The sequence below is a fragment of the Sus scrofa genome, chromosome 13 (assembly GCF_000003025.6).
Source record: "Sus scrofa isolate TJ Tabasco breed Duroc chromosome 13, Sscrofa11.1, whole genome shotgun sequence".
Lineage (NCBI taxonomy): Eukaryota > Metazoa > Chordata > Mammalia > Artiodactyla > Suidae > Sus > Sus scrofa.
Window position 1 is genome coordinate 77212733 of NC_010455.5, and position 25352 is coordinate 77238084.

At 44.4% G+C, this 25352-nt stretch overlaps 1 protein-coding gene across 1 annotated transcript in view; it reads left to right on the plus strand.

Annotated features, from left to right (window-relative positions):
* The window catches only part of PCCB (propionyl-CoA carboxylase beta subunit), a 97299-nt gene continuing 76695 nt past the window's right edge, over positions 4749 to 25352 (plus strand). The window contains 6 exon segments of the mRNA NM_213901.1: positions 4749 to 4934; positions 8764 to 8883; positions 10385 to 10453; positions 13511 to 13567; positions 15456 to 15569; positions 22182 to 22292. Coding sequence (NP_999066.1) covers positions 4752 to 4934; positions 8764 to 8883; positions 10385 to 10453; positions 13511 to 13567; positions 15456 to 15569; positions 22182 to 22292 — 654 coding nt within the window. The 5' untranslated portion in view covers positions 4749 to 4751.

The following is a 25352-nucleotide window of genomic DNA, read 5'->3' on the forward strand; positions in this document are numbered from 1 at the left end:
ATCTGGGGGCATTTAAGGATGGTTTGGTCTATTTCTGTAAAAAATGCCACTGGAATTTTGATAGGGATTGCATTGACTCTGTAGATTGCTTTGGGTAGTATGAATATCTTAACAATATTAATTCTTCCAATCTATGAGTGTGAAATATCTTTTCATTTATTTGTGTCTTCAATTTCTTTTATTAACATCTTATCATTTTCTTTTTCTTTTTTGCCTTTTTAGGGCCTCATCCGCAGCATATGGAGGTTCCCAGGCTAGGAGTAGAATCGAAGCTGTAGTCACTGGCCTACACCTCAGCCACAGCAAAGCCAGATCTGAGCTGCATCTGTGAACTACACCACAGATCATGGAAATGCTGGATTCTTTTTTTTTTTTTTTTTTGTCTTTTGTTGTTGTTGTTGTTGCTTTTTCTTGGGCCGCTCCTGCAGCATATGGAGGTTCCCAGGCTAGGGGTTGAATCGGAGCTGTAGCCACCGGCCTACGCCAGAGCCACAGCAACGCGGGATCTGAGCCGCGTCTGCAACCTACACCACAGCTCACGGCAATGCCGGATCGTTAACCCACTGAGTAAGGGCAGGGACCAAACCCGCAACCTCATGGTTCCTAGTCGGATTCGTTAACCACTGCACCACGACGGGAACTCCGAAATGCTGGATTCTTAACCCACTGAGCGAGGCCAGCGATGGAACCTGAGTCCTCATGGATGCTAGTTAGATTTGTTTCTGCTGAGCCATGATGGGAACTCCAACATTTTATCATTTCAATGTACAGGGCTTTCACCTCCTTGGTTAAATTTATTCCTCAGTATTTTATTCTTTTTGATGCAACTCTAAATGGGTTGTTTTCTTAATTTCTCCTTCTGATAATTTATTATTAGTTTAAAGATGCAACAGATTTTTACATGTTGATTTTGTATTTTGCGACTTTGCTAAATTCATTTTTTAGTTCTTGTGTTTTTTTGGTTGCATTTTAGTGTTTTCTATATGTATTTTATTTACAAGTAGTGAGTTTTACTTATTTTCCAATTTGCATGTCTTTTATATTTTTACTTGCCTGTTGTTCTGGTCCATCTTTCAGACAGCACATAGTGGGATTTCTTAGCCTCCATAACCACAGGAGCCAATTCTCATTATATATATATAATATTATTATTATAAATATATATATTTCTCATTATAAATATATATGTATATATATTTCCATTTCTTTGGAGAACCCTAACCCTGATTAATACGGCAGGGAAAAGGGAAAGAGAGAGCCTGACACAAACATTCCAGAAGAGAGGGGAGGGTGTGTTGTGGAAATTAGGGAATGCTTAAAGTTGGTACCAACAGATGGCAAAAAAACCTCAAAAGAACAGCAACTCAGTAATGGTGGAACAACCATGTGGAATTGCGTCTGGAAAAAAGGATAGGCCAGTTCTGCTTATTTCCAACAGAGCCCCCAAAATCAGAAAAGATGAAGCTTTTCCAGGACAGCTTGAAAAAAGTGTGTGGTTTGGGGAAAACCAGGTTCACATTACCACTCCCCCCACCCCCACGCTTGTGGCATGCTGAAGTTAAGTTGTGGGGCCAGTGATAAAACCCACACCACAGCATCAACCCAAGCCACTGCAGAGATAATGCTGGCTCCTTAACCTACTGCACCACAAGGAAACTCTGGCTTAATGTCTTAACAACAATTTTAACTGGAATTTAAAACAGGACTCTTATGACCCAACCTCAGCAGTCAAAGAAACATGTTTTGGTGGGGAGGGGGAGTGAATTCGAAGTACTTTTTTTTTCTTCAATTTTTAAAATAAACCACTAAAGGAGAAGTATATTCATAAGGCACAAGAAACATCTTAAAAATCCTCTTCTCCCACATGGGTGGCAGCTGCTCTCCAAAATTTTCTCTAACACTCTTTACTCCTATCCTCACAAACCTGTCTAAGGTGAGAAAACACCTTGACTGCACTAAGTGATTTACTGAGCATTCCAGCTGTTCTGAAATTCATTGCCGAATCTGCACTGAGGCCACGTCTCTCATGTGCCGCTCCTAGCCAATCAGGGGCAGGAACATTAGGCTCGGGACTCCTGGACATCCTTGCTGAACTTTCCCTAAACTTGCCTCATAGTCTAAAAAGCTACCATTCACCTTCTGTCCTTGACTGGAGGTCAGACTTGCATTGCAGTCTGACTGATGGGTCTCCCAGCCTCTCCCAGGTGCTGCCCCATGTTCTCTCATATGTGGTCCCCTCATTGGTTTCTTACATGTTTAATTCCCCTCTCGGTAGCTGCTTCTCTGAGGAACCAGACTAATACTCCATCTCAAATATTTGTGACCTCATCCAAATTTACTCCTTCCTTCCATTTCACCCATTTTTTGCTGACAGTAGTCACTGAGAAGGATGAAATAGCCAAATCAGGGTGACTTGTGTCTTGAAATGGAGAAGTAACTCAGACATAGTAACCTGGTGAGGGGGACTAGGGACAGGAAAATAGCCCAGACCATGCAAGGATTCTTTTTTTTTTTTCTTTTCTTTTTAGGGCTGCACCCATGGCATATGCAGTTTCCCAGGCTAGGGGTCGAATCAGAGCTGCAGCTGCTAGGTCTATACCATAGCCACAGCAACTCAGGATCCAAGCCACGTCTGTGACCTACACTAAGCTCACAGCAATGCCAAATTCTTAACCCACTGAGCAAAGCCAGGGATAGAAACATCCTCATGGATACTAGCCAGTTGGGTTCGTAACACACTGAGCCACAGCAGGAACTTCCTCATGCAAGGATTCTAAAAGCGCAACTTCTGGGTAGTTCAATCCTCCTCCTTCTCCTTCCACCTACCCTACTCTGGGCCTTGCATCTGAGGTAGAAGAAATGAAATTATAGATCTTTAGAACTCTGTATTGAGTACCTATGGGTGGGGCGCTAGAATAGCAAGGAGGAAGAATGGGAGGAGAAAGAAGGGGAGGGAAGGAGAACTACCTGGAGGGAACACTCAGGTTCAGTCTAATAGTTGTTTATGGATCCCTCCTGCACTGGGCTTTCTGCTAAACAATGGTTATTCAAACTCCAATAAGAAAAAAAAGTTCTTGCTTCCGGAGGGAGCAATACTTTCCCTAACTAGGTAGAGGGACGATCAGGGTAGACTACCTTGAGGAGATGCTACCTGAGCAGAGCCTGGAAGGACGCACAGGTGTAGGAGAAAACCTCCCAAGACACATGCAATTGCCTATTTGCAAGCTCAACTCAATTCTACAAATACATTCTGAGGGCTTCCTATGTGTTGGGACTTGTTCCAGGTGCAAGGTCCACAGTGGTCAGCAAGCTGCCATAGGTCCTGCCCTCTGGCTTGGGAATCCAGCTGGGAGAGAGCCAAACAATGTTACTAGGGTGTGAGATGTGCCACAGGAGAGGAACCTGCAAAGGAACTTCGGACAAAGGAGTCCCAGTGCTCCAGCCCAAATCAAGTCCCAATTTCTGAACATGGCAAAATTCTTCACACACTTATCTCTATTACTGCCTTTCAGCTTCATTTACCACTATTTTCGTCCAAGCTGGGGACACAGTCATGTGTGTGAATCTGAACATACCATTAGTCTTGGGATACAGTTACCTTCTCAGAGATAACTCTGCTTGACACACCTGCCTTGACCCCTGTGCTACCATGCCGGTCCTTTGTCTATTTCTCTAGGTTGGGGGAAGGGGAGGTCCTTAAGGTAGGGCCCTAAACGTAGGGCCAAGAGCATAGATACCCAGTTAGTGAGGTGCAGGCAGGCTTTGTCCAGTCAAATGACTTCAAGCCTTAGACCCTCTGCTTCCCTAGTGTCTAGGTGAATAATTCCTACTCCATGAAAGTAATAAGTACTGTGGTTAGTTTTTGGCACATAGTAGCTGATCAAAAACGTTTGCTGAATTGAATGGTATTAATGTTAAAGTCTCAGGCCAGAGTTTGGACTTTATGAAGGTCCTGGCTGTGAGCTGGAGCTTGGCGGGGTTAATGATCAACTTTAGCAGTTTTTTTGTGGCTAAGAATGTTAAATATACACCTTGTTCTTTGCCTTGAAGAGCTGCCTCTTAGCTGGAAAAACAGATGGACAAGCTCCCAACAGTTCAGTTCTAAATCCCTAGGGAAGTGGTTCTCAAACTGGAGCAAGCATTAAAATCACCTAGAGGCCATGTGATGAAACAGATCGCTGGCCGCACTTCTAGAATTTGACTTATTAGGTCTGGGATTGAGTCTGAGAATTTGGAAGTTTGCATTTCCCATCGTGCTTTTTCCAGTGATCCTTAAGCCATGTGCTCAGTAAGTATTATGTAAAATATCTGTGTTTGAAATCTGGTTCAACCACATCTTTAGTCCTGGCTGGATTAAATCATTCTATCTCTTTGTGCTCCATTTGTCTCAGCTGCGAAATCAGGACAATAAGCTAATACAGGTAAATGCTTAAAGCAACACTTGGTATTCAACAAATGATTAACTCTATTCATTTTCTGGAGGCGGTGGGATAACAAAACCAGGGGTCTAGGTAGCCAGAGAAAAGCAAGGGCAAAGTCTCTTTTCTGCCCAGCCTTGCGGTTGACCAGGCCCGCGCTTCTGACGATGACACACCCTAGCGCAGTCTCAGGACCCACGCTCTTTGGCCTCCAGCCTTTTTCCAAATTGCGCTCCGCAGTCCAGCCCACAGGCTACTTACTTCCCGCCGATGCTGCGCAGGCGCAAATGCCGCAGCGCCCACACTTGACGCACATGCGCCGGTCCAGCAGAAATGGCGGCGGCAGTGCGCGTGACGGCGGCCCGAGCCAGGCTCCGCGTTGTAGTGAGAAGTCTCCACGCCGGGGTGCGCAGTCTGTGCACCCAGCCTGTCTCAGTTAACGAGCGCATCGAGAACAAGCGTCAGGCCGCACTGCTGGGAGGAGGCCAGCGCCGCATTGATTCGCAGCATAAGCGAGTAAGTCCCGAGGGGGCCCGAGCCAGCCCGCCCCGACATTCGCGACCAATCACAGTGTCCGCGGCTGGGCCTCCCAGCCAATCCACGTGGTGCCGCGAGGGGCGGGGCGGGGCCGAGGATGTTAATTTTGCGAACCTTTTGGCTTTTAGCTGAGACACGTAAAACCAGGACAAGCATTGCTGTTCTTCGTCACTTTCTGCTTTCCCTTTGGAATTTTAGGTGGGCCTGGCTGGGCTCCACCTGTGAACTTTTGGAAAATTTACTCCCTAGAAGTCAATTTATACTAAATAGAAAACAATAGTAATTCTTCCCTCGCAATCTCACTAGAATAAGAGTGAAGCAATGATAGGCCCTTAATTAAAAAAAAAAAAACACCTTGTTCTTCTCATGCCCCATGGAAGAGTGGTGGTAGGTTCTTGCTCCATTATGGAAGCAGGAAAATCGAGGCATTTGACAGGGAAGTTATATGGGCAAACTCACGTTCACCTGGGGTGGCCGTGTGGTGTGCGCAGAGAACTTGGGGAAACTATGTCCTCGGAAGGCCAGCTGAATGCCTTTAGGGTCTCAGCATGCATCAAGCTGCCTGTGGAGTAGGAGAGGCGTGTTGCTGAAGCATGTTTTTTTTGGGGGGGGGGATGTTGCTCAGGTTGCTCTCTGGGTTTGGCTGGAGTGAGCAGCTGAGGCACTGCCGCCCACTGTCTGTGTTTCGTTTTTTTGCTTTTTAGGGCGGCACCCAGGGTAGGGTGGAAGTTCCCAGGGTAGGGCTAGAATCAGAGCTACAGCTGCCGACCGAGGGCGTGGCAACTCTGGATCTCAGCCCTCTGCGATCTACACCATAGCTCTTGGCAACACCGGTTCCCCTACCCACTGAGCGAGGCCAGGGTTCGAACTGGCATTCCTATAGGAGTTTCCACTTGCACCACTGGAACTCCTAACCGCCCATATGTTAAGTCGAGATATGCTTCGTAGGCCATTTAGTAGCAGAAGAAACTGAGGCCCAGATGGGTGACCTGGCACTTGAAATGAGGCTCACTCAATGCATCCTAGACACATATGAGTATGGATCGATGTGCTAGATGAGTTAAATAACCAACCTGGCGGCGGGAAAGTGAAATTCCTAGAGGTGAAGGGCACTGAGGCATAACACACAAGCTCAGCGGGGAGGTGGAGTCTTCAGTGAGGAGATTTTCTTTCTTTTTTTTTTTTCTTCCGTTTTTTTTGTCTTTTAGGGCCACACCCACGGCATATGGAGGTTCCCCGGCTAGGAGTCGAATTGCAGTCTCCGGCCTACACCAGAACCACAGCAACTTGGGATCTGAGCTGTGTCCGCCACCTACACCACAGCTCATGGCAGATCCGTAACCCTCCAAGCGAGGCCAGGGATCGAACCCACGTCCTCATGGATGCTAGTTGGGTTCTTTAACCACTGAGCCACCACAGGAACTTCCAGTGAGATTTGCACCAGCTCTTTATTAAGTCTAAATTGAGTGTTGATTTAGATGTAAATACCCACTTGACCAGAGCCTGAAAGTAACAGTTCCTTTTTCACATTTGGGAGTGAGATGTAAATTTGGTTGATAGTGTGGTCCAGGAGTGCTTTCCCTTCCTCCCATGGGGTGGTCATGTCTGGAGTGGGGGAAATTTAGATCCTTCTCTGGAAAGGCCTGTCAATGCTCCCTGCACTCTTTCTGTTGGGTCCCGTGGCTCAGTCCTCCTTGGAACATCACCCCACCCATTTTCAGGCTGCTCTTAACTGGGTTTAGATGCAGCCTTCAGAAACTGTTTCTTTTGCCAAAGCTGACTTAGGAGGCTTACTTGGTTTAAAGTTCCCACTCCACCCCCTTTTACACAATGTTTGGACTCCTTCCATAGACTAGATTCCCAGAAATGGACTTACTGGGTCAAAAGGGATGAATATTTTTTAAACAATTTTGACAGTATATTTCCAAATTGCATTCCTGAAAACTTATTTTATTTTACACAATAGTGTGTAGGATTGACTTTTTGTTTTAATACGAACTCACTGGCTTTAGCTACTTTTACTTTTACGGTTGCACCCGTGGCATATGGAAGTTCCCGGGCCGGGGATCGAATCCAAGGTGCAGCTGGGACTGGAGCTGCAGCTATGGCAATGCCAGATCCTTTAACCCAATGTTTGGGTCAGGGATCAAACCCATAGCTTTGCAGCAACCCGAGCCACTGCAGTTGGATTCTTTTTTTTTTTTTTTTTTTTTTGTCTTTTTGCTATTTCTTTGGGCCGCTCCCACGGCATATGGAGGTTCCCAGGCTAGGGGTCTAATCGGAGCTGTAGCCCCCAGCCTAAGCCAGAACCACAGCAACGCAGGATCCGAGCCGCGTCTGCGACCTACACCACAGCTAACGGCAACGCCGGAACCTTGACCCACGAGCAAGGGCAGGGACCAAACCCGCAACCTCATGGTTCCTAGTCGGATTCGTTAACCACTGCGCCACGACGGGAACTCCTGCAGTTGGATTCTTAACCCACTGTACCACAGCAGGAACTGCTTAAGCTATTTTCTTGATGGAATAGTGCAGCTGGTTTGAGGTGTTTTTTTACCCCATGGGCCAGGCTTATGGACTTGGTCTAAGATCTTGGGATTCTAAGCAGTGCAGCCTCTTGGTTGGTCAAGTTCTCCGAGAAGTATTTTATTTTATTTTATTTTTTGTTTTGTCTTTTTGCCTTTTTCTAGGGCCGCACCGTGGCATATGGAGGTTCCCAGGCTAGGGGTCCAATCGGAGCTGTAGCTGCCAGCCTACGCCAGAGCCACAGCAACGCGGGATCCGAGCCTTGTCTGCGACCTACACCACAGCTCACGGCAACGCCGGAACCTTGACCCACTGAGCAAGGGCAGGGATCGAACCCGCAACCTCATGGTTCCTAGTCGGATTCATTAACCACTGCGCCACGACGGGAACTCCTATTTTATTTTATTTTTTATTTTTTCCCTTTGGCTGTGTCTATGGAATGTGCAAGTTCACTGGGCAGGGGTGGAACCCAAGCCACAGCAATGATCTGAGCCACTGTATTGACAACGCCAGATTCTTACCCCGCTGTGCCACAAGGGAACTCCTCTCAAGTAAGTTCTTTAGCACCGTCTGTCCCACTTCTTTTCTACTTGGCCACTCCCTGCTGTGGTTTTGTCTGTGTATTACAGAGTCATAGTCAGGTATAGAGTCCCTAAGCAGGGCCCCCATGGGGGAGGCAGGAGATGAACCAGGAAGTAGTCCTAGAAGTGTCCTTGGGGCTGGACCCTTGCGAAGGGAGCCTTTGTGGGGTTCCCTAGAAGAAGCCTATGAGAGTTCCTGCTGTGGCATGGGGGTTAAGGATCCTGAGTTGTCTGCAGCTTGAGTCGTTGCTGAGGTGCTGATTCAGTCTCTTGCCCAGGAACTTCTATATGCCACAGGTGTGGCAAAAAAAAAAAAAAAAAAAAAAAAAAAAAGCCTGTGAACCTGAGGGTGTAGCCTCAGACCCTTCACAAAGCCTGCTTTAGGTTTCCACCTCCTGCTTCTCCATTCTTCTTTTTGTTGCTCCTTAGGTCTCTAGTAATGTTTATGGAACTAGTTACCTTGTTCCAAGGTCAGGCTCTCCTTACCCCCACGTCTCTCCGGCTTTCCCTCCTACTCTTTTATTTGCCTTCCACGTTAGTGACTCCTGGAGCAGCCTTGGTATCCTTGCTGGCTTAATTCTACTGGTAACTCTTGTCTCTTGGGCAGGATGATGGAATATAGGCTTTCACATGGGGCGGAGGCAAAATCAGCCCTCCTGGCCCTCCCATGACATCACTAAGTGATTTTTGTTGCATTTTAGGGAAAGCTAACGGCCAGAGAACGGATCAGTCTCTTGCTGGACCCCGGCAGTTTTATTGAGAGTGACATGTTTGTGGAACACAGATGTGCAGATTTTGGAATGGCTGCTGACAAGAATAAGGTATCTGTTCACAGTGGTGGTACAAGCCTACAAATTACCCGTAGCAGCTATGGCCCTGCTGGCCTACCCAATAGACAAATGAAGTTCTTCCAGGACTCAGGATACATTGAAAACTTTTCAAGGGTGGGGCCCTGGAATTCTCAAAGTGCCTATTGAGAAGCACTATTGGGGCCTCCCGGTTCCCACTCACCTTTGTCTGCAGATGAAGAATATGGGTAGCCAGCCTATACCTTGTGCAAGGTGCCTCTGACTCGGTTGTTTTTTTTTTTTTTTTTCTTGGTCTTTTTGCCATTTCTTGGGCTGCACCCTCAGCATATGGAGGTTCCCAGGCTAGGGGTCTCATCGGATCTATAGCTGCTGGCCTACGCCAGAGCCACAGCAACGCGGGATCCGAGCCACGTCTGCAACCTATACCACAGCTCATGGCAACGCTGAATCCTCAACCCACTGAGCAGGGCCAGGGATCGAACCCGAAGCCCCATGGTTCCTAGTTGGATTCGTTACCCACTGCGCCATGACGGAACTCCTGACTCGGTTATTTGACATCAGTTTTATGCTTTGGAGTTTTGGAGGTCAGTCACTGACACTTTGCTCCTTCAGTTGGGTGTTCTCCATGGTGCCCAGAATTCTTTGGACTCACTTTTGGTCAGTTTTTTTCAGTCTGTGATCAAAGATTTGTAACCTTGGCACCAAACTTGCTGACTCCATTTGAGTCATTATGGGCCACACAATGACTCTGAGAATTCCAAGCAAAATGATAAATTTGCCTTTTTAAGATTTGTGGCTTTGTAGATGTTGCTGTGTTTCCTTATACATTCTTCTCCCTCCTGTGAGCATTTGGTAGTGTCAGACCTTGGGGGTCTCCTAATTATTCCGCTTTTAGGAAGGAAATTGAGGCCCAAGACAATTTCTTCTGTTGGTAAAGCAGTAGCTCAGTGCTGGCTGTTGCAGAGCTGAGGAAAGAGAGGGGAGAGTCCTTCATGTTCCTTATTCATATTGAATTTTAAGGAATTGGGGTGGGGATTTTTGTGGGGAGGGTGTTTTTCATTGGGACATAATTGCCAAATCCATTAAAAGAAGTGTTTTGGGTTTTTTTTTCTTTTGTCTTTTTTTTTTTTAGGGCCGCACCTGGCATGTGGAAATTCCCAGGCTAGGGGTCGAATTGGAGCTATAGCTGCCGGCCTACACCACAGCCACAGCAACTCGCCATCTGAGCCATGTCTGTGACCTACATCACAGCTCACGACAACATTGGATTCTTATCCCGCTGTCCTTGTGGATGCTAGTCAGGTTTGTTTCCACTGAACTATCATGGGAATGCCTGGGTTTTTTTTAACCTTTATTTCTCTCTCTCTTTTTTTTTTTTTCCTAGTAAAGTATGGTTGATTTACAGTGTTGTGCCAATTTCTGCTGTATAGCAAAGAGACCCAATCATAAATGTACACACATTCCTTTTCTTATATGATCTTCTATCATTAACATTTTTCTATTTTTCTGGTAGTTTCCTGGAGACAGCGTTGTCACTGGACGGGGCCGAATCAATGGAAGATTGGTTTATGTCTTCAGTCAGGTATGTCATACTCTAATTGGCTGAGTTTTTTGAGCACAGAGCCAAGAACAAAAGCCAGGAAAAAAAAAAAAAAAAAAAAGAGTCCTGGGGAATGAAAACTTGCCTGTAGCTGAGACAGATGAAGGAATTACTTTGTTTTTCAGTTCATATGTCCAGAGTATTATACTGTGTATTTTTTCTCAGGGAGGAGGAGCGTAGAGCAGGAGTCATGTAAGAAGTCCCAGAAACCAAGACTTTGTCTGTGTGGGCTTGAGTCCTCGTGGCAGGTTAGGGGTGTGCCTGGAGGGCAGCTTTGTCCTGGGAAGCCTGTGGGCCTGAGAGTGCAGTGGTTGCAGCTTGGACACAGGTTTGACTCTCGGAACCACAGGCCCTTGAGTTTTGGGCTTTCATGAAAGTGTTCAAATAAATTTTGTTAGACTGTATCAAGACAAGCATAGCTTCTTCATACAGAGACCATAGGAGAATGTAGTAGGCGGAATAATGGTCCCCCAAAGATGTCTAAACCCTAATCCCTGAAACCTGCGAATATGTAGTTTTACCTGGCAAAGGGGAATGAAGCTTGCAAATGGAATTAATGTTACTAATCAGTTGACCTTAAAATAAATTAGCTTGGGTGAGCCAGGTGAACCTACTGTAATCACAAGTGTACTTAAAAGCGGAAGAGAGGGAGAAGGACGGGGCACGGTAATGATGTGTGAGAAGGACTTGGTCTGCTTGCTGGCTCGAGGGTGGAGGATGGGGGTCTTGAAAGAAGGAAAGCAGATCGATCATCTCTAGATGCTGGAAAAGATAAGACAACAGATTCCCCTCTGGATCCTCCAGAAAGGAGAGTAGCCCTGCTCACCTTGATTTTAGCCCAGTGAGACCTGTGTAGGACTTCTAAATCACAGAACTGTAAGGTAATGAATGGGTGTTGTCTCATGCCACTGACTTTGTGGTAATTTGTTAAAGCAGCAGTAGAAAACGAACACAAAGAACATGTTGTATATTAATTGGTGTTTGATTCCCCTTCCCCACAGATAGAAATATGTAAATAATTCTAAATATTTAGTTTCTTTCACAGATTTTTTTTTTTTTTTTTTTTTGTCTCTTTGCCTTTTCTAGGGCCGCTTCCACGGCATATGGAGGTTCCCAGGCTAGGGGTCTAATCGGAGCTGTAGCCACCGGCCTACACCAGAGCCACAGCAACATGGGATCTGAGGCGCCTCTTCGACCTACACCACAGCTCACGGCAATGCTGGATCCTTAACCCACTGAGCAAGGCCAGGGACCGAACCCAAAACCTCATGGTTCTTAGTCCAATTGGTTAACTACTGCGCCACTACGGGAACTCCTCTTTCACAGATCTTAAAGGTATAGAGCCTGGTTAGGAACTGAGAATGTTTTCTGGGCTTGATATTAAATTATACTTGATTATTTTAAAATTTATTTAGGCAGGACTCATTTGCTAATAGAAGTACTTTTGAAATGTTTTAAAACTGTGTTAGAAGTGGGTCTACCAAATGCCTAACTAGAAGGAATCATCTCTGTTTTTTGTAGTTTATGAGAGCTAGGCAAAAAAAATTTGTACAGAAGGAGCAACTAGGTAGTGGGAACAAAGAAGGTTATTGTGCTTTCTGGGCACAGAGTTCTGATAACAGTTAAGAGGAAAAATTCATTGAATCAATACTTTGGAGCACCTCTTATGTGATGGGTGAGGGTGGGAGGGAGGGGGAGATGACTGAGGCTCTTCTGGCCCTGAAGAAGCTAATCATGTAGTTGATAGAATGGGGCAGAATAGGAGTGGCTTGTAGTCGCAGATGGAGTGAGCGAGGTGGGCGCTGGCTGTGGGCTCAGGACAAAGGGAGATCACACCTGGATTGAGGAAAACTTTAGGGAAAATGGGACATGTGAAACAACAGGCCCTGAAGGATGCTGGGGGAGAGGTGTGATGAACCAGTTTCTCTGTAGTGATCCCCTAGATGGTAATATCAGTAGGCATTTTTTTTTTTTTTTTTCTGGGGGCGGGGAGCTTCTGTTTTTCCAGAGAAGGCTCCAACTCTTGCAGGATAATTGGCTGCAGGTGTGCCGGGGGGCCGGGCGGGGGAAAGAGGGGGCCAGCACTGGCTTCTCAGTCAGTGTATAGGCTCCTAATCTCACTTGTTTTCAGCCTCACCTTTACTGCCTTTTGCAGCTGGTAATTGTGTCTCCAGAACCCGGCTGGTTAAGTGTCTTTAGAGGGTAAACCTCCTTTCTCCTCTTGAAGTGAAGAAGAGTCCCTGTGGGGTCTAACTGCTGCTCATACAGACTTCCTATCAGTCTGCATACCGCCACACTTTCTGTGGTTCCTGGTTGTTCCCTCCCGTGGTTACTCCCTCTGCAGGTGTAGAGGCTTTCATTTGCTCCAAGTCAGATATTCTTGTGCTTTCAGTTCCTTCCTTTGATCAGTCTCTTCTGCTGTGGTTTCCTCATCCTTTTTTGTCCTGCTAGATTGAATCTGTTTTTAATTCCCCACTATCTTTTTGAGGGGCTTTTAGGAAGGAGATCATTGCAACAAGAAGCTTTTTATATCAGGAGGTAATGAAAATCCATAAGCAAGAGGAGGCAATGAGGACTCATTCACTTCTTTCACCTCCTTTGTCAAAATATCAAATATTTCCTAGTCACAGGAATGCCTGTTTGACATCATAGAGTCTGATTTGTTGGGTTATTTCTGCATGAAAAGTTTTCCTTTCCTCAGAGCTACAAGTCATTTTTGTAGACAAATACTAGGTCTTTTGCTCTTTTCATTACATGAACTCCTTTTAAGATAGTTTACTCACTATTCATTCTGTGGTATAATTTATATGTCAGACTTTTCCACTTCTGAAAATCCTTTAAAAACTTTTATATGTGAATTTTCCATTTCATTCTCTTCCTGGCTCTTCATATCCTAACGAGTCACTGTATATTAATTTTTTTTTTTTTTTTTTTTGTCCTTGCCTGTGGCATGTGGAAGCTTCTGGGCCAGGGATCAAACCTGAGCCGCAGCAGCAGCAGTGACAACACCGGATCCTTAACCCTCTGTTTTCTTTTTAGGATTTTACCGTTTTTGGAGGCAGTCTGTCTGGAGCCCATGCCCAAAAGATCTGCAAGGTAAGTATTTAATATTGAGAAAAACTCAGTACTTACATCAGTCACATGGTGCATATTGAATATAGTTGGGGTACAAGATAACTGAGTCGGGTATGAGGGATAGTGCAGAGGTGTGCAAGATGTGGAGCTGCCCTGAAGGGTGCCCTCAGTCCAGGGCAGAGGTTCTTAACATTTTTTTGTAGCATGGATCCCTTTGGCTGGCTGGCGAAGCCTGGACTCTCATTTTTGTACATGCACAAAATAAAATACATAGGATTACAAAGAATTAAAAATACTAAAAAGTCACATTTTTATTTTTTAAAATATTTATTTATTTATTTATTAGGGCCACACATATGGCATATGGAAGTTCCCAGGCTAGGGGTTGAATCGGAGCTATAGCTGCCGGTCTACACCACAGCCACAGCAACACTGGATCTGAACTGAGTCTGCAAGCTACACCACAGCTCACGGCAATGCCGGATCCTTCACCCACTGAGTGAGGCCAGGGATTGAATCCGCAACCTCATGGTTCCCAGTTGGATTCATTTCCACTGCGCCACAGATTTGTTTCCACTGTGTCATGACAGGAACTCCAAAAAATTACATTTTCAATATGATGCTTCCTTATTCATGTGGTAAAAAACAAGATTTAGCAGTGGATAAACTGCTGTAATTTCAAAGTAGATATAAGTGAAAATGATAATTCAGGATATCTGCAGCAACTTCATTTCAGTGTGACATAGAAACCTATGGCTTCTGTTAATGAGAAAGTCACAAGCATTTATAATACTGCTGTGGTTTACAAAGATGTAAATTTTTCCCATCCAAGTTCATCGACTCTTTGAAATCTCTTTACAGGCCCCTTAGGGTTCTGAAGACCCCAAGTGAAGAACCTATGGTCTAGGTGGAGAGTCCAGGTGCTAAAAGAGCAGTGCAAGGATTACCTGATAGTATTTAAAAAATGCTGCTAGAGGAGATGCTCTGGAGATGAATAAAAGTGTAGGTCATATTTGGAGAGTTTTGGAATTAAAGGTAGAGTTGACTGTTAGTAGCTGAACAGATCTTCCCTCTGTAAGGGAACACCTGGCTTCTAGGTTTGGTCCTGTCTTACTCATGAGGCCTTGGGCCACTCACTTAACTTTTAAACCTTCCTAACTTTTTTTTCTTTTTATTGCCTCTGTTATGATGGTTAAATGAGATACTTGAAGTGAAGGTGCTTTGTAAATTCTTAAGGACTGTTAGCATACTGACCCATGAGGAAAATCTGTCTTATTAGAAGTAAAAGGCCTAGGGGAGTTGCTGTGGCATAGTGGGTTAAGAATCCTACTGTAGCAGCTTGGATCACTGCGGAGGCATAGGTTTGATCTCCAACCTGGCACAGTGGGTTAAAGGATCTGGCATTACCGCAGCTGTGACTCAGATTTGATCCCTGGCCTGGGAACTTCCATATGCCTTGGTTCGACTACTGGGGAGGAAGGAAAAAAAAAAGGGTTAGTCCTTGCCTGTGTGCCTGTGGTAAATAGATGGTTCTACATTTCTTTCACAAAAATACTGCTTTACCATTTTGTCTGCTATCATTTTTTTTCAAAAGAGTAACCAGGAACAAAACTGGCTGCTGAAAAAAATTTTTACAACCTGGGCCTGTGGCTGTAGAAATGGTTGCCATAAACAGTCTTGTCCCCTGCTAATGGGAAGTGCTTGGGGGCTGTAATCAGCACTTGAAACATCTGGTTCTCTGACTTATATGAAGATAGCCAGTCATCATGGGGAATGAAGCCAGTGTTACCGACTCTTGTTTTGAAAAGTGCACTCAGAACATTTTCCAGAAAACCACTGTGGTGCTTTGTAAATGTTTTTTTTCATAGCAGGATCAGTTGTCTCACAAAAGATTTCTCTGCTGTCCCAGATCATGGACCAAGCCATGACAGTTGGGGCTCCGGTGATTGGACTGAATGACTCAGGGGGAGCCAGGATCCAAGAAGGAGTAGAGTCTTTGGCTGGCTATGCAGACATCTTTCTGGTGAGAAACTGTTAATGGAGAATAAAAGAGTACAGGGCTTATTTCTCTAAGCTCTTTCCTGGTCAGAGCTTCCCTATCTTTCCTCATTGTGTCCTGGGGCTCCTTTCTGTGTCATTGGGGCTTACATGAAGGGTGGGTGAAAAGCAAGAGAGATAAGGTGGGGAGGGTTTTCTTTTTCTCTCATGGAGGCCACTCTGGGGAAAACAAAATGAAAGATCATTCAGAAGAGAAAGGCACTTAAATACATACTTTATTTATTTTAAAGCAAGGAGGAAGTAATATAAAAGGTTAAAATGAACAGGTTTCTTAGAAGCACTAATTTTTAAAAAGGCAAAACTTTTTTTTTTTGTTAAAATACTCTAAGATCATTATACAAAGTTCAAGCTATAGTACAAAGAAAAGAGAATGCTGCCATCACACCAAATCCCAACATTCAGAAATATGTGGTGAGCACCAGTTCAGATATCTTTCTGCTTTCTTACAGACTAAAGAGAAAAAAAGGCAAAGAAACAAAAAAATAACTTTAATGCATTATTGGAAGTAGGAAGTATATTGTAAGAGAAGAGTATGAGAGGCTGGGGTGAGAGAGAGATACTGCCAGATGGAAACTTGAGAAAAGGGACAGATCAGCGTGTCCAGGGAGGGGAGGAAAGAAAGGGCAGAGACAGGCAGACATTGTTTCTAATCAGGCCAGCTGTTCTTGTGGCCCCTGGTCTGCCCGCTTATGAGGGTTTTTATTCCACTGCCCCATGTGATCAGTCAGAAAAATACGTGTTTACTTTGTGTACCAAACTCTACTAGTAGTGGGAGCGCTGAAGTTGCTTGAGAAGCCGTTTTGTAGATCTTAAACCTACTTTTTAATCTTTAAACTTGAACTTTAGGAATAACCCACTGGGGAGTAAAGGGACTCCCATATGTTTTCTACCCACTTTCACCAGTTGTTTATATTTTGCCTGTTTGTGCAATCATTTTTTTTCCTCCATATGCACATTTTTTTTTTTTTTTGCTATGCTAATGGCATGTAGAAGGTCTTGGGCTAGGGATTGAACCCATGCCGCAGCAGAGAAAACACTGGACTACCGGGGAACTCTGAGTTATGTTTTCCTGAAACATTTGAGAATAAATTGGAGACTGTTGTTCCCTCCTTTATCTCTTAAATCCTTAACTGTATGTTTTCTTATTTTTTTTTTTTTTTTTTTTTTTGTCTTCTTTTGGAGCTGCACCCTTGGCATGTGGATGTTCCCAGACTGGGGGGCAAATCGGAACTAGAGCTGCTTGCCTGTACCGCAGCCATAGCAAAGCGGGATCTGAGCCATGTCTGCAGCCTACACCACAGCTCACAGCAATGCTGGATCCTTAACTCACTGATCAAGGCCGGGAATCAAACCTTCATCCTCATGGATACTAGTGAGGTTGGTTACCGCTGAGCCAAAATGGGAACTCCTCCATTGTATGTTTTCTTAATACAGACATTCTTATTTAAACTAGTGTAATAATTAAGAAACTTAATTTCGATTCATCAATATTATTCATGGTCCTTATTCTTATTTTATCAAATGATCCTAATAAAGGCCTTTATAGTTATCCTCTCATAATCCAATCCAGTATTAAATACTGGACTTAGTTGTCATCTCTCTCACTCTTTTTTTTTTTTTTTTTTTTTTTTTAAGGGCTGTACCTGCGGCATATGGAGGTTTCCAGGTTAGGGGTTGAGTATTGGGATCCAAGCTCTGCCTGTGACCTACACCACAGCTCATGGCAATGCCAGATCCCCAACCCACTGAGTGAGGCAAGGGATTGAACCTCCATCCTCATGGATACTATTTGGATTTGTTTATGGTACGCCACAACAGGAACACCTCTCGCTCTTCTTCTTCTATTTTTTAAAAACAGCTTTATTTATTTTTTTGTCTTTTGGGGCCGTACTTGTGACATATGGAGATTTCCAGGCTAGGGGTCCAATCGCAGCTACAGTTGCTAGCCTACACCACAGATATAGCAACTTGGGATCTGAGCCGTGTCTGCGACCTACACCACAGCTTATGGCAACGCCGGATCCTTAACCCACTGAGTGAGGCCAGGGATCAAACCCGAAACCTCATAGTTCCTAGTCAGATTTGTTAACCACTGAGCCACGATGGGAACTCGTAAAACAGCTTTATTGAGGTGTAATTTACAAACCATAAAATCCATCCATTGTTAGCATATAATAATACAATCTACAATTTAGAATCTTTCCCTTCAAAAAGATCCCATTCTACTCAGCCCTAGGTATCCACTGATCATCTTTCTGTCTCTACAGTTTTTGCATCTGACTCTCCACTTAGCATAATGCTTATCCACTTAGCAATAATTGTACTGGATATCTTTGGTTTATTGGTGGACAATGTTTTATTATGTAGATATACCGTATTTTGTTTATCCATCTACTAGTTGATGGACATTTGGGTCGTTTTCATTTTTTGACAATCGTAAATAATACTCTATGAGTGAGCATTGTATGTAACTCATTGTGTGGACATGTTTTCATAACCCTGAATAGGGTCTTAAGAGTGGAGTTGTTGGAGTTCCCTGATGGCTCAGGGGGTTGAGGATCCTGGTGGTGTCACTGCTGTGGCTCGGATCACTACTGTGGCCCAGGTTTGATCGCTGGCGTGGTGCCGGCATGGCTCCCCCACCCCCCACCAAAAAAGAGGGTGGAATTATTGAGTCTAATTGTTGAACCCAAGTTCTTGTGTCCACTGCACAGTGAGGCCAAAAAACAGAAATGTTTGAGTTTGGAGTGGAGAAAGGTTTATTGTAAGGGCCAGGCAAAGACCTGAACTCCACCCTGGGTTTCAGGGAAGAGTTTTTAAGGGGAAGGTGAGGGGAATAGCAGGGTGTGTGATCCTGCTTGGATTGGTTGGTGGTGAGGTAACAGGGTGATGATGTTTCCAGGAATCTCAGTCATCAGCCTTCTTGTTCCAACCAGTCTGGGGTCCACATGCTTGTGCTTAGCCTGGAGTTACCATCCTCCAGCTGGGAGGGGGCCTTAGTTCCTTAGAAGAACTCAGAGATATGTATCAGATTGCTCTGCACATCCCAGGGGAAGGGGGGGGTGAAGTTGGGGGGTGGGGGGTGGAGATCAGAACAGGCCCAGGACATATGCTACACTATTGTTTCTCTCTGCATTCCCCTCTCCCCCAATTAGTAACTGTTTGAATCTGCCCTTTGGAACTCTGGGGAAGTCTAGGAGGCTGTAATTATTTTTCCTATAAATTGGAAATGGGGGGGGGTGGCCAGAAGTTCCTGGCATTATCACTGCTGTGGCTTGGGTTGCTGTGTGGCCTGGGTTCGATCCCTGGCCTGGGAACCTCTGCATGCAATGAGCATGGCTGATAGAATAAAACTGGAAATTAAAAAAGAAGAGGAGTTCTCGTTGTGGCTCAGTGGAAATGAATCCGACTAGAAACCACGAGGTATCGGGTTCGATCCCTGGCCTCACTTAGTGGGTTAAGGATCCGGCATTGCTGTGAGCTGTGTGTAGGTCATAGAGGCTGCTTGGATCCGGCGTTGCTGTGGCAGTGGTATAGGCTGGCAGCTGTAACTGCGATTGGACCCCTAGCCTGGGAATCTCCATATGCCGCTGGTGTGGCTCTCAGAAGACAAAAAGACAAAATAAATAAATAGGAAGAAAGAAATGGGGGACACAGAAACGCTTTTTCCTTAGGAGGGTCCCAAAAGGTCCTGCTTGGTTTCATTATAAGTTTATTTATAACTTATGAGTTTATGTATAACTATTTTTTTTAGGGCTGCACCTGGGGCATATGGAAGTTCCCAAGGTAGGGGGTGAATCAGAGCTGTTGCTGCTGGCCTGTGACAGCCACAGCAAACACGAGATCCTAGCCTTGTCTGCTACCTACACCGCAGCTCATGGCAATGCCAGGTTATTTAACTCCATGAGCAAGGTCAGGGATTGAACCAGCATCCTTATGGATACTAGTTTGAGTTCTTAACCCACTGAGCCACAATAGGAACTCCTATGTATAACTTTTTAAGAAACTGCAAAATTTTTTTCCAAAGTGACTGTATACTTTTACATTACCACAGATATAATTGAGGGCTTCAAATTCTCCACATCCTTGTTGACACTTAGCATTGTCAGTCTTTTTCATTTGTAGCCATTTCAGTGGAAAGTAGTGGTATCTCCCTGTGAATTTAAGTTATCTTTTTATGTACATGTTAAACTCATTTGGATATCTTCTTTGCTGAAATGTTTGTCCAGTTCTTTTACTCATTTTGTAGTTGGATTTTGAGTTATAAGGGTTCTTTATGGATTCTGGATACAAGTTCTCTATCAGATATATGATTTGCAAATATTTCTTTCCTTGTCTGTCGCTCTCTTTCTTAGTGGTGGCATTTGAGTGCAACAGCAGTCTTAAATTTTGCAAAACCACTTCATCATTTTTTTTCCTTTCATGGATCTCATTTTTATTCTTCAATATGCAAGAACTCTGCCCAATACAAAGTCATAAAGATTTTGTCCAGTTTTTTTTTTTTCCATACCACCGTTTACTGGGTACTTTGGTGGAAAGAAAATCAATTGACCGTAAATGTAATGGTTTATATCTAGACTTGATTCTTTTTCCATTGATCTATATGCTTATCCTTATATCAGAATCACGCTTCTCTCTCTTCTGATATTCTCAAAACATGTATATTGGTGAAATTGCACAACTCAGATTGGGACTTGAACCCAAGATCACACACCTGGTCTTAAGACTTAACTGAAGTTGAGGTTCTTTATGTCTCAGCACAGATGGAATTCAGTGAGAGGCAAAGTGAAGGGCAAGAAGTAGATTTATTGGGAGAGGTAGACACAGTGTGAGCCGTCTCAGATGATGAGAGATGCCCGGAAGATACATATTCCATAGACAGAATGAGGTCTGCCTCAAAGGGTGAGAGAACACCCCAGAATATGGGGTGGGTAGTTTTTATAGGCTGAGTAATTTCATAGGCTAATGAGTGGGAAGATTATTCCAAGGTGCAGTTTCCAGGAATTGGGTCCCTACCTACTTTTTGGCCTTTTATAGTCAGCCCTGGAACTGTCATGGTGTCTGTGTATTACAGTGAGCATATAGTGAGGCTCAAGGTCCTTGGGAATTTGAACCTTCTGTCATCTTGGACCTAGTTGGTTCTAACCAGTTTTTGTTGTATCCTTAAAGGCTGTGTCACTTTTTAAAGGCTGTGCCCTGCCCCCTTCCCTTCTGTTTCATTGGTGCATTGAATGCTTTCCTACAGGTCCCTTAGCCTCTGTTTGTTCTCCCTCCCTCCTTCTGACTCCCCCTCCCCTTTCTCTCCTTCCTCTCTTCCCCTTAGAGTGGACAGTTTCCATTATCATGTCTTCGAATTCTCTGAAGTTCTCTGGCTTGGTGAAGTGTGCTGTTGAAACCCTCTAGTCAGCTTTTCATTTCAGTTATCATACTTTTCAAGTCTAGAATGTCTGCTTTGTTTCTCTTTAAAATTCCTGTTTCTTTACTGGCATTCTCATTTTGTTCACACATTGTTTTCCTGATATCAGTTGCAGTGCCTCATGGCTGGGGGTAGGGAACCCATAGGGTTCAGGGGTACTATGCTAAGAACTGAAAGGGACTGAAATTAATCACAATTTGCCCTCTAAATCATCCCCTGCAAATTGCAAGCCTTGAATAGGCTCCAGAGTAGCAAAACGTTACATCAGACAGATATCAGTGTCATTTTTATCTAGATAGGAGACAGACTCCTGGTGCTTCCCACTCTGCCATCTTCCCAGAATCCTTTCTGTAGGTGCCTTTTTTGTACTTTGCTGAGCTATGTCCTATGAATTATAGAAATTGGGCTTAGAACCAAGGCAGGGCTAAAAACAGACGTACTTTGTTGAGGTTGATAGTGCTCAGAGAAGGCTGGAAGTTAGGGGATGGGCAAGGAGTCACTGGGCTCTTATCTTGCTTGGGCCCTTCAGGAAAAGCTTGTTTTCCTTAGGAGGTGGCCCGAGGCTTGGCCTTTTACAACACCTTTGTCCCCGTGGATCCTTTCTGGCTTCTGCTACCTCCCTGTTCCCCATCTCCTCTGTCTAGGGGTGGGCAGACGTTGAAGACTCAGCACCTGCTCCTTAGCCGTGCCTGTAACTGCTGCGTATCCTCTGTGGAGGGAGTGAAGGGGGTCCAGGTAGAGGTCATGGCTCAAGGATAAGTACTGGCCCTGGATATTCCACCTAAAGTTTTCATTTATTCTTGAAGCCAGCTTTGTGCAGACAGGGATCCTGCCCTGAGGTGTGTTTGGAGCTGGGTGAAGAGTGGTGGAATCCTCTCTGAGCTCCTGTCCTGGTGGAGCTTTGGGGGAACTGTTGGCTTGCCAAAGAGAGGAGAGGTTATTTGCCCCAGGCAGTAAGTAATATGCCAGCCATCCCAGCAGTTAGGGGGAGAAATTGTAACTATAATTCTGGGAGGAACCGTACAGATTAGGTCTCCTGTCTGCAGGATAGAATTTCTGTGAATAAAAGCCAAATGTACTTTTATTGTCACCTTTGTCTTTGTGCAAATAATGCCTTGAACACCTCTGTAACCAGATGCCTTTGCCTTTCTCTTTTGGCAGAGGAATGTCTCGGCATCTGGAGTCATCCCTCAGATTTCTCTGATCATGGGCCCGTGTGCTGGTGGGGCTGTCTACTCCCCGGCCCTGACAGACTTCACATTCATGGTAAAGGTAAGAAAGGAGGACCTGGTTCTCCTGCCCTTTGAGAGCTGTGCAGTACCTCACCTGCAATAATAATAATTCCTGACCCAGATCTGGGTTGTTATCTGCATGCTTACTGGCTTTCATTGTAGTGATGATAAGGTCTTGGTGGAGAGAGGTTTTGGCATGGAATGTGTAGCTTGTAGGGGTTCGGTGGCAGAATGTGCTGTGTACTTCATTGGTGGGTGATTTTACTTGTTAATTTGAATTGCAAATGATTTTCAGGTAATCAAAGGATGTTCTCCTCTGCCCAGACAGATGATTGTTTACTGAATACTATTCAAAAAGTTTCTTGTGGAAAGCTTTTCTGTTATCTGTGTTGTTGGAAAGTTTTTTATGTCCTACTTTTCTTTCTTTTCTTTTTTTTTTTTTTTTTTTTGGTCTTTTCGTCTTTTGGGGGCCACACCCGTGGCATATGGAGGTTCCCAGGCTAGGGGTCCAGTTGGAGCTGTAGCTGCCAGCCCACACCACAGCCACAGCAACGGGGGATCTGAGCCGTGTCTGTGACCTACATTACAGCTCATGGCAACACTGGATCCTTAACCCACTGAACGAGGCCAGGGATTGAACCCATCTCCTCATAGATGCTAGTTGGGTTCGCTAACTGCTAAGCCTCGATGGGAACTCCTGTCCTACTTTTATTTCTTGAGCTATTTGCCATTTTATTGTATTAATGGTAAATCTGATCTCCAATTTCATTGTGAGAAGTATATCTTTACATGATTTAGATGGAATAATTTTTTCTTTTTTGGCTGTACCCACAGCAAGTGGAAGTTCCCAGGCCAGGGGATCAAATCAGAGTCTCTCTGCACCATTGCAGAGACAATGCATATTCTTAACCTGTTGTGCCACAGTGGGAACTCCGGCAGTGGTATTTTAAAATGATTTTAAAATGAAACCTGTTCGAAATCATACGTGGGTAATTACCCATCACCTGATAACAGGAAAAAAAATCAGTCATTTCCTTTTAAAATATTTTTAACAATAGTGAGGCGCTCCCGTTATGGTGCAGCGTAAATGCATCCAACTAGGAACCATGAGGTTTCGGGTTTGATTTTCTGGGTTAAGGATCTGTTGTGGCTGTGAGTTGTGGTGTAGGTCACAGATGCTGCTTGGATCCTGCGTAGCTGTGGCTATGGTGTAGGCTGGCAGGTGTACCTCCGATTCCACCTAGGAGCCTCCATAGCCTGGGAACTTCCACATGCCGCTGTTGCAGCCCCAAAAAGCAAAAAAAAAAAAAAAAAAAAAAAAAAAAAAAGTTTAACAATAGTGAGCAATAAATGTCAAGACAAATTACGGAGCAAAAGGAAAGATAGTCAAGCAGTATGAAAACAATGTAAATAGAGAGGATGCAAATAGGATTCTAAGGGGTAACTTGACAATAGGAATTAATATTTGGCAAAGTGATTACCCCTTGACTCAGTATTTTTCCTTAGTGACAGATTTGACAGTAACCTAAGAGTTCAGTGTTTACTTTAGGGTGGGTTTTAAAAATCAAGATGACCACATCTCTGACTCCCTGTACAAAACAGAATACCTTGAACTTGGCCCACTAAATCTATAAATGCCATATCTACCAGGTGCTACCCCAGTTGTGGTCTTCCTAACTGGTAGGAATGGAGGTTTGGGATCAGTTCTGGTTAAGGCCATCCTTCCCTGCTCTCCTGCATACATGCTGGAATTTATTCTGAACTTCTTTCTCTTATTTTAAAAACATTTCCCACAGTTTTATTGAGCTATAATTGACATATAACATTTGTGTAAGTTTAAGGTGTACATGTTGATTTTGTTGGGGAAAAATGACCTTGGCTCAGACTGTCAGTGTCTGAAAGTGAGATGCACAAACATGGGCGAACTTGACAAGGCTCTTCTGCAGAAGGGCGCAAGTGCTCAAAAAACGTGCGTGAGGAAGAAAGACCCCTGTTTACCCCTAACGCAGGTGGTATGTCTGTCCCCTTCCCATTGGTCAGGTCAGGGTGCACGTTCTTCTCAGTTGGCTAAATTGAAACAAACTTACTGGGAGAAGTGCGGGGGGGCGGGGGGGGGGTAGTTCAGAGGAAGGTGTCTCAGATGAAGCCAGAGCAAAATGGAGTAACTAAGACTTCCTTTGATAGAAAAGACATATGTTAATTCTCACAATTTCCCCTTTTCATTTCTTTATCAGGTATTCTTTTCTTCAAACTTGATGAGCATAGTTTGACATTCATGTTCAGTTGTGTCCATTAGAAGCATATTGGTTTGGTGGTGGGGAGGTCCCAGTTGTTAAAGTGGTTTTTATTAATCTTTGAATAAGTCCCCTGGACAACATCAAACTAAGACAAGGACATTAATTACAGCAATTAGAGGGGTAAGGATTGAAGCTATTAGTCCCTTTCATCTTGCAAACCAATTTTTTTTTTTTTAAAAAGGTCTGTGAAGGGGTCATTAATACCAGAATTTTCTGAAAGTTTATCTGCTAAGGTCATCAGTCCAAGTAGGGCCTTGGTAGTGGTGTCATCTGGGGCAGTGTTATCAGGAATGAAGGTGCAGCACTGGATACCAATCATTACCTAGATCTGACCCTTTTTGTCAGCATCATGTCTAAAGGAAGTTTGTTTTCTCATGCCATATGACTAGTTGGCCCCAGCTATTCGGCTTTTTCTTAAATGGCATTGCTAGTGTAATTAACAAATTTTTGTTGATTTCAACAGATGCAGTTTATCTAATCAATGTTTTTATTTATGGTTGACCACCCAAAGAGAACAGATTCAAACCTGGCAGCTATTTGATTTCTTGCCGTAAATTTGTTTGGAACACCCCGTGGAACACCTATTGAGTCAATATAGACCTGGGGGGTCAAAGCCCCCCCGCCCCCGCCAGGGTGTTGTCTCGTCCCCTCCGGAATGGCTGAGTTTGAGATTGGGGCCTAAATGCCAGGGTGAAAGGGATGGCCAGTTGCACCAAAGTACAGGTGCCACTCCAGTTTTCTAGAAGAGTGCCCATTAGTGGACCCCCACAATACCACCAGACATCTGCCCGGGACACTCAGAA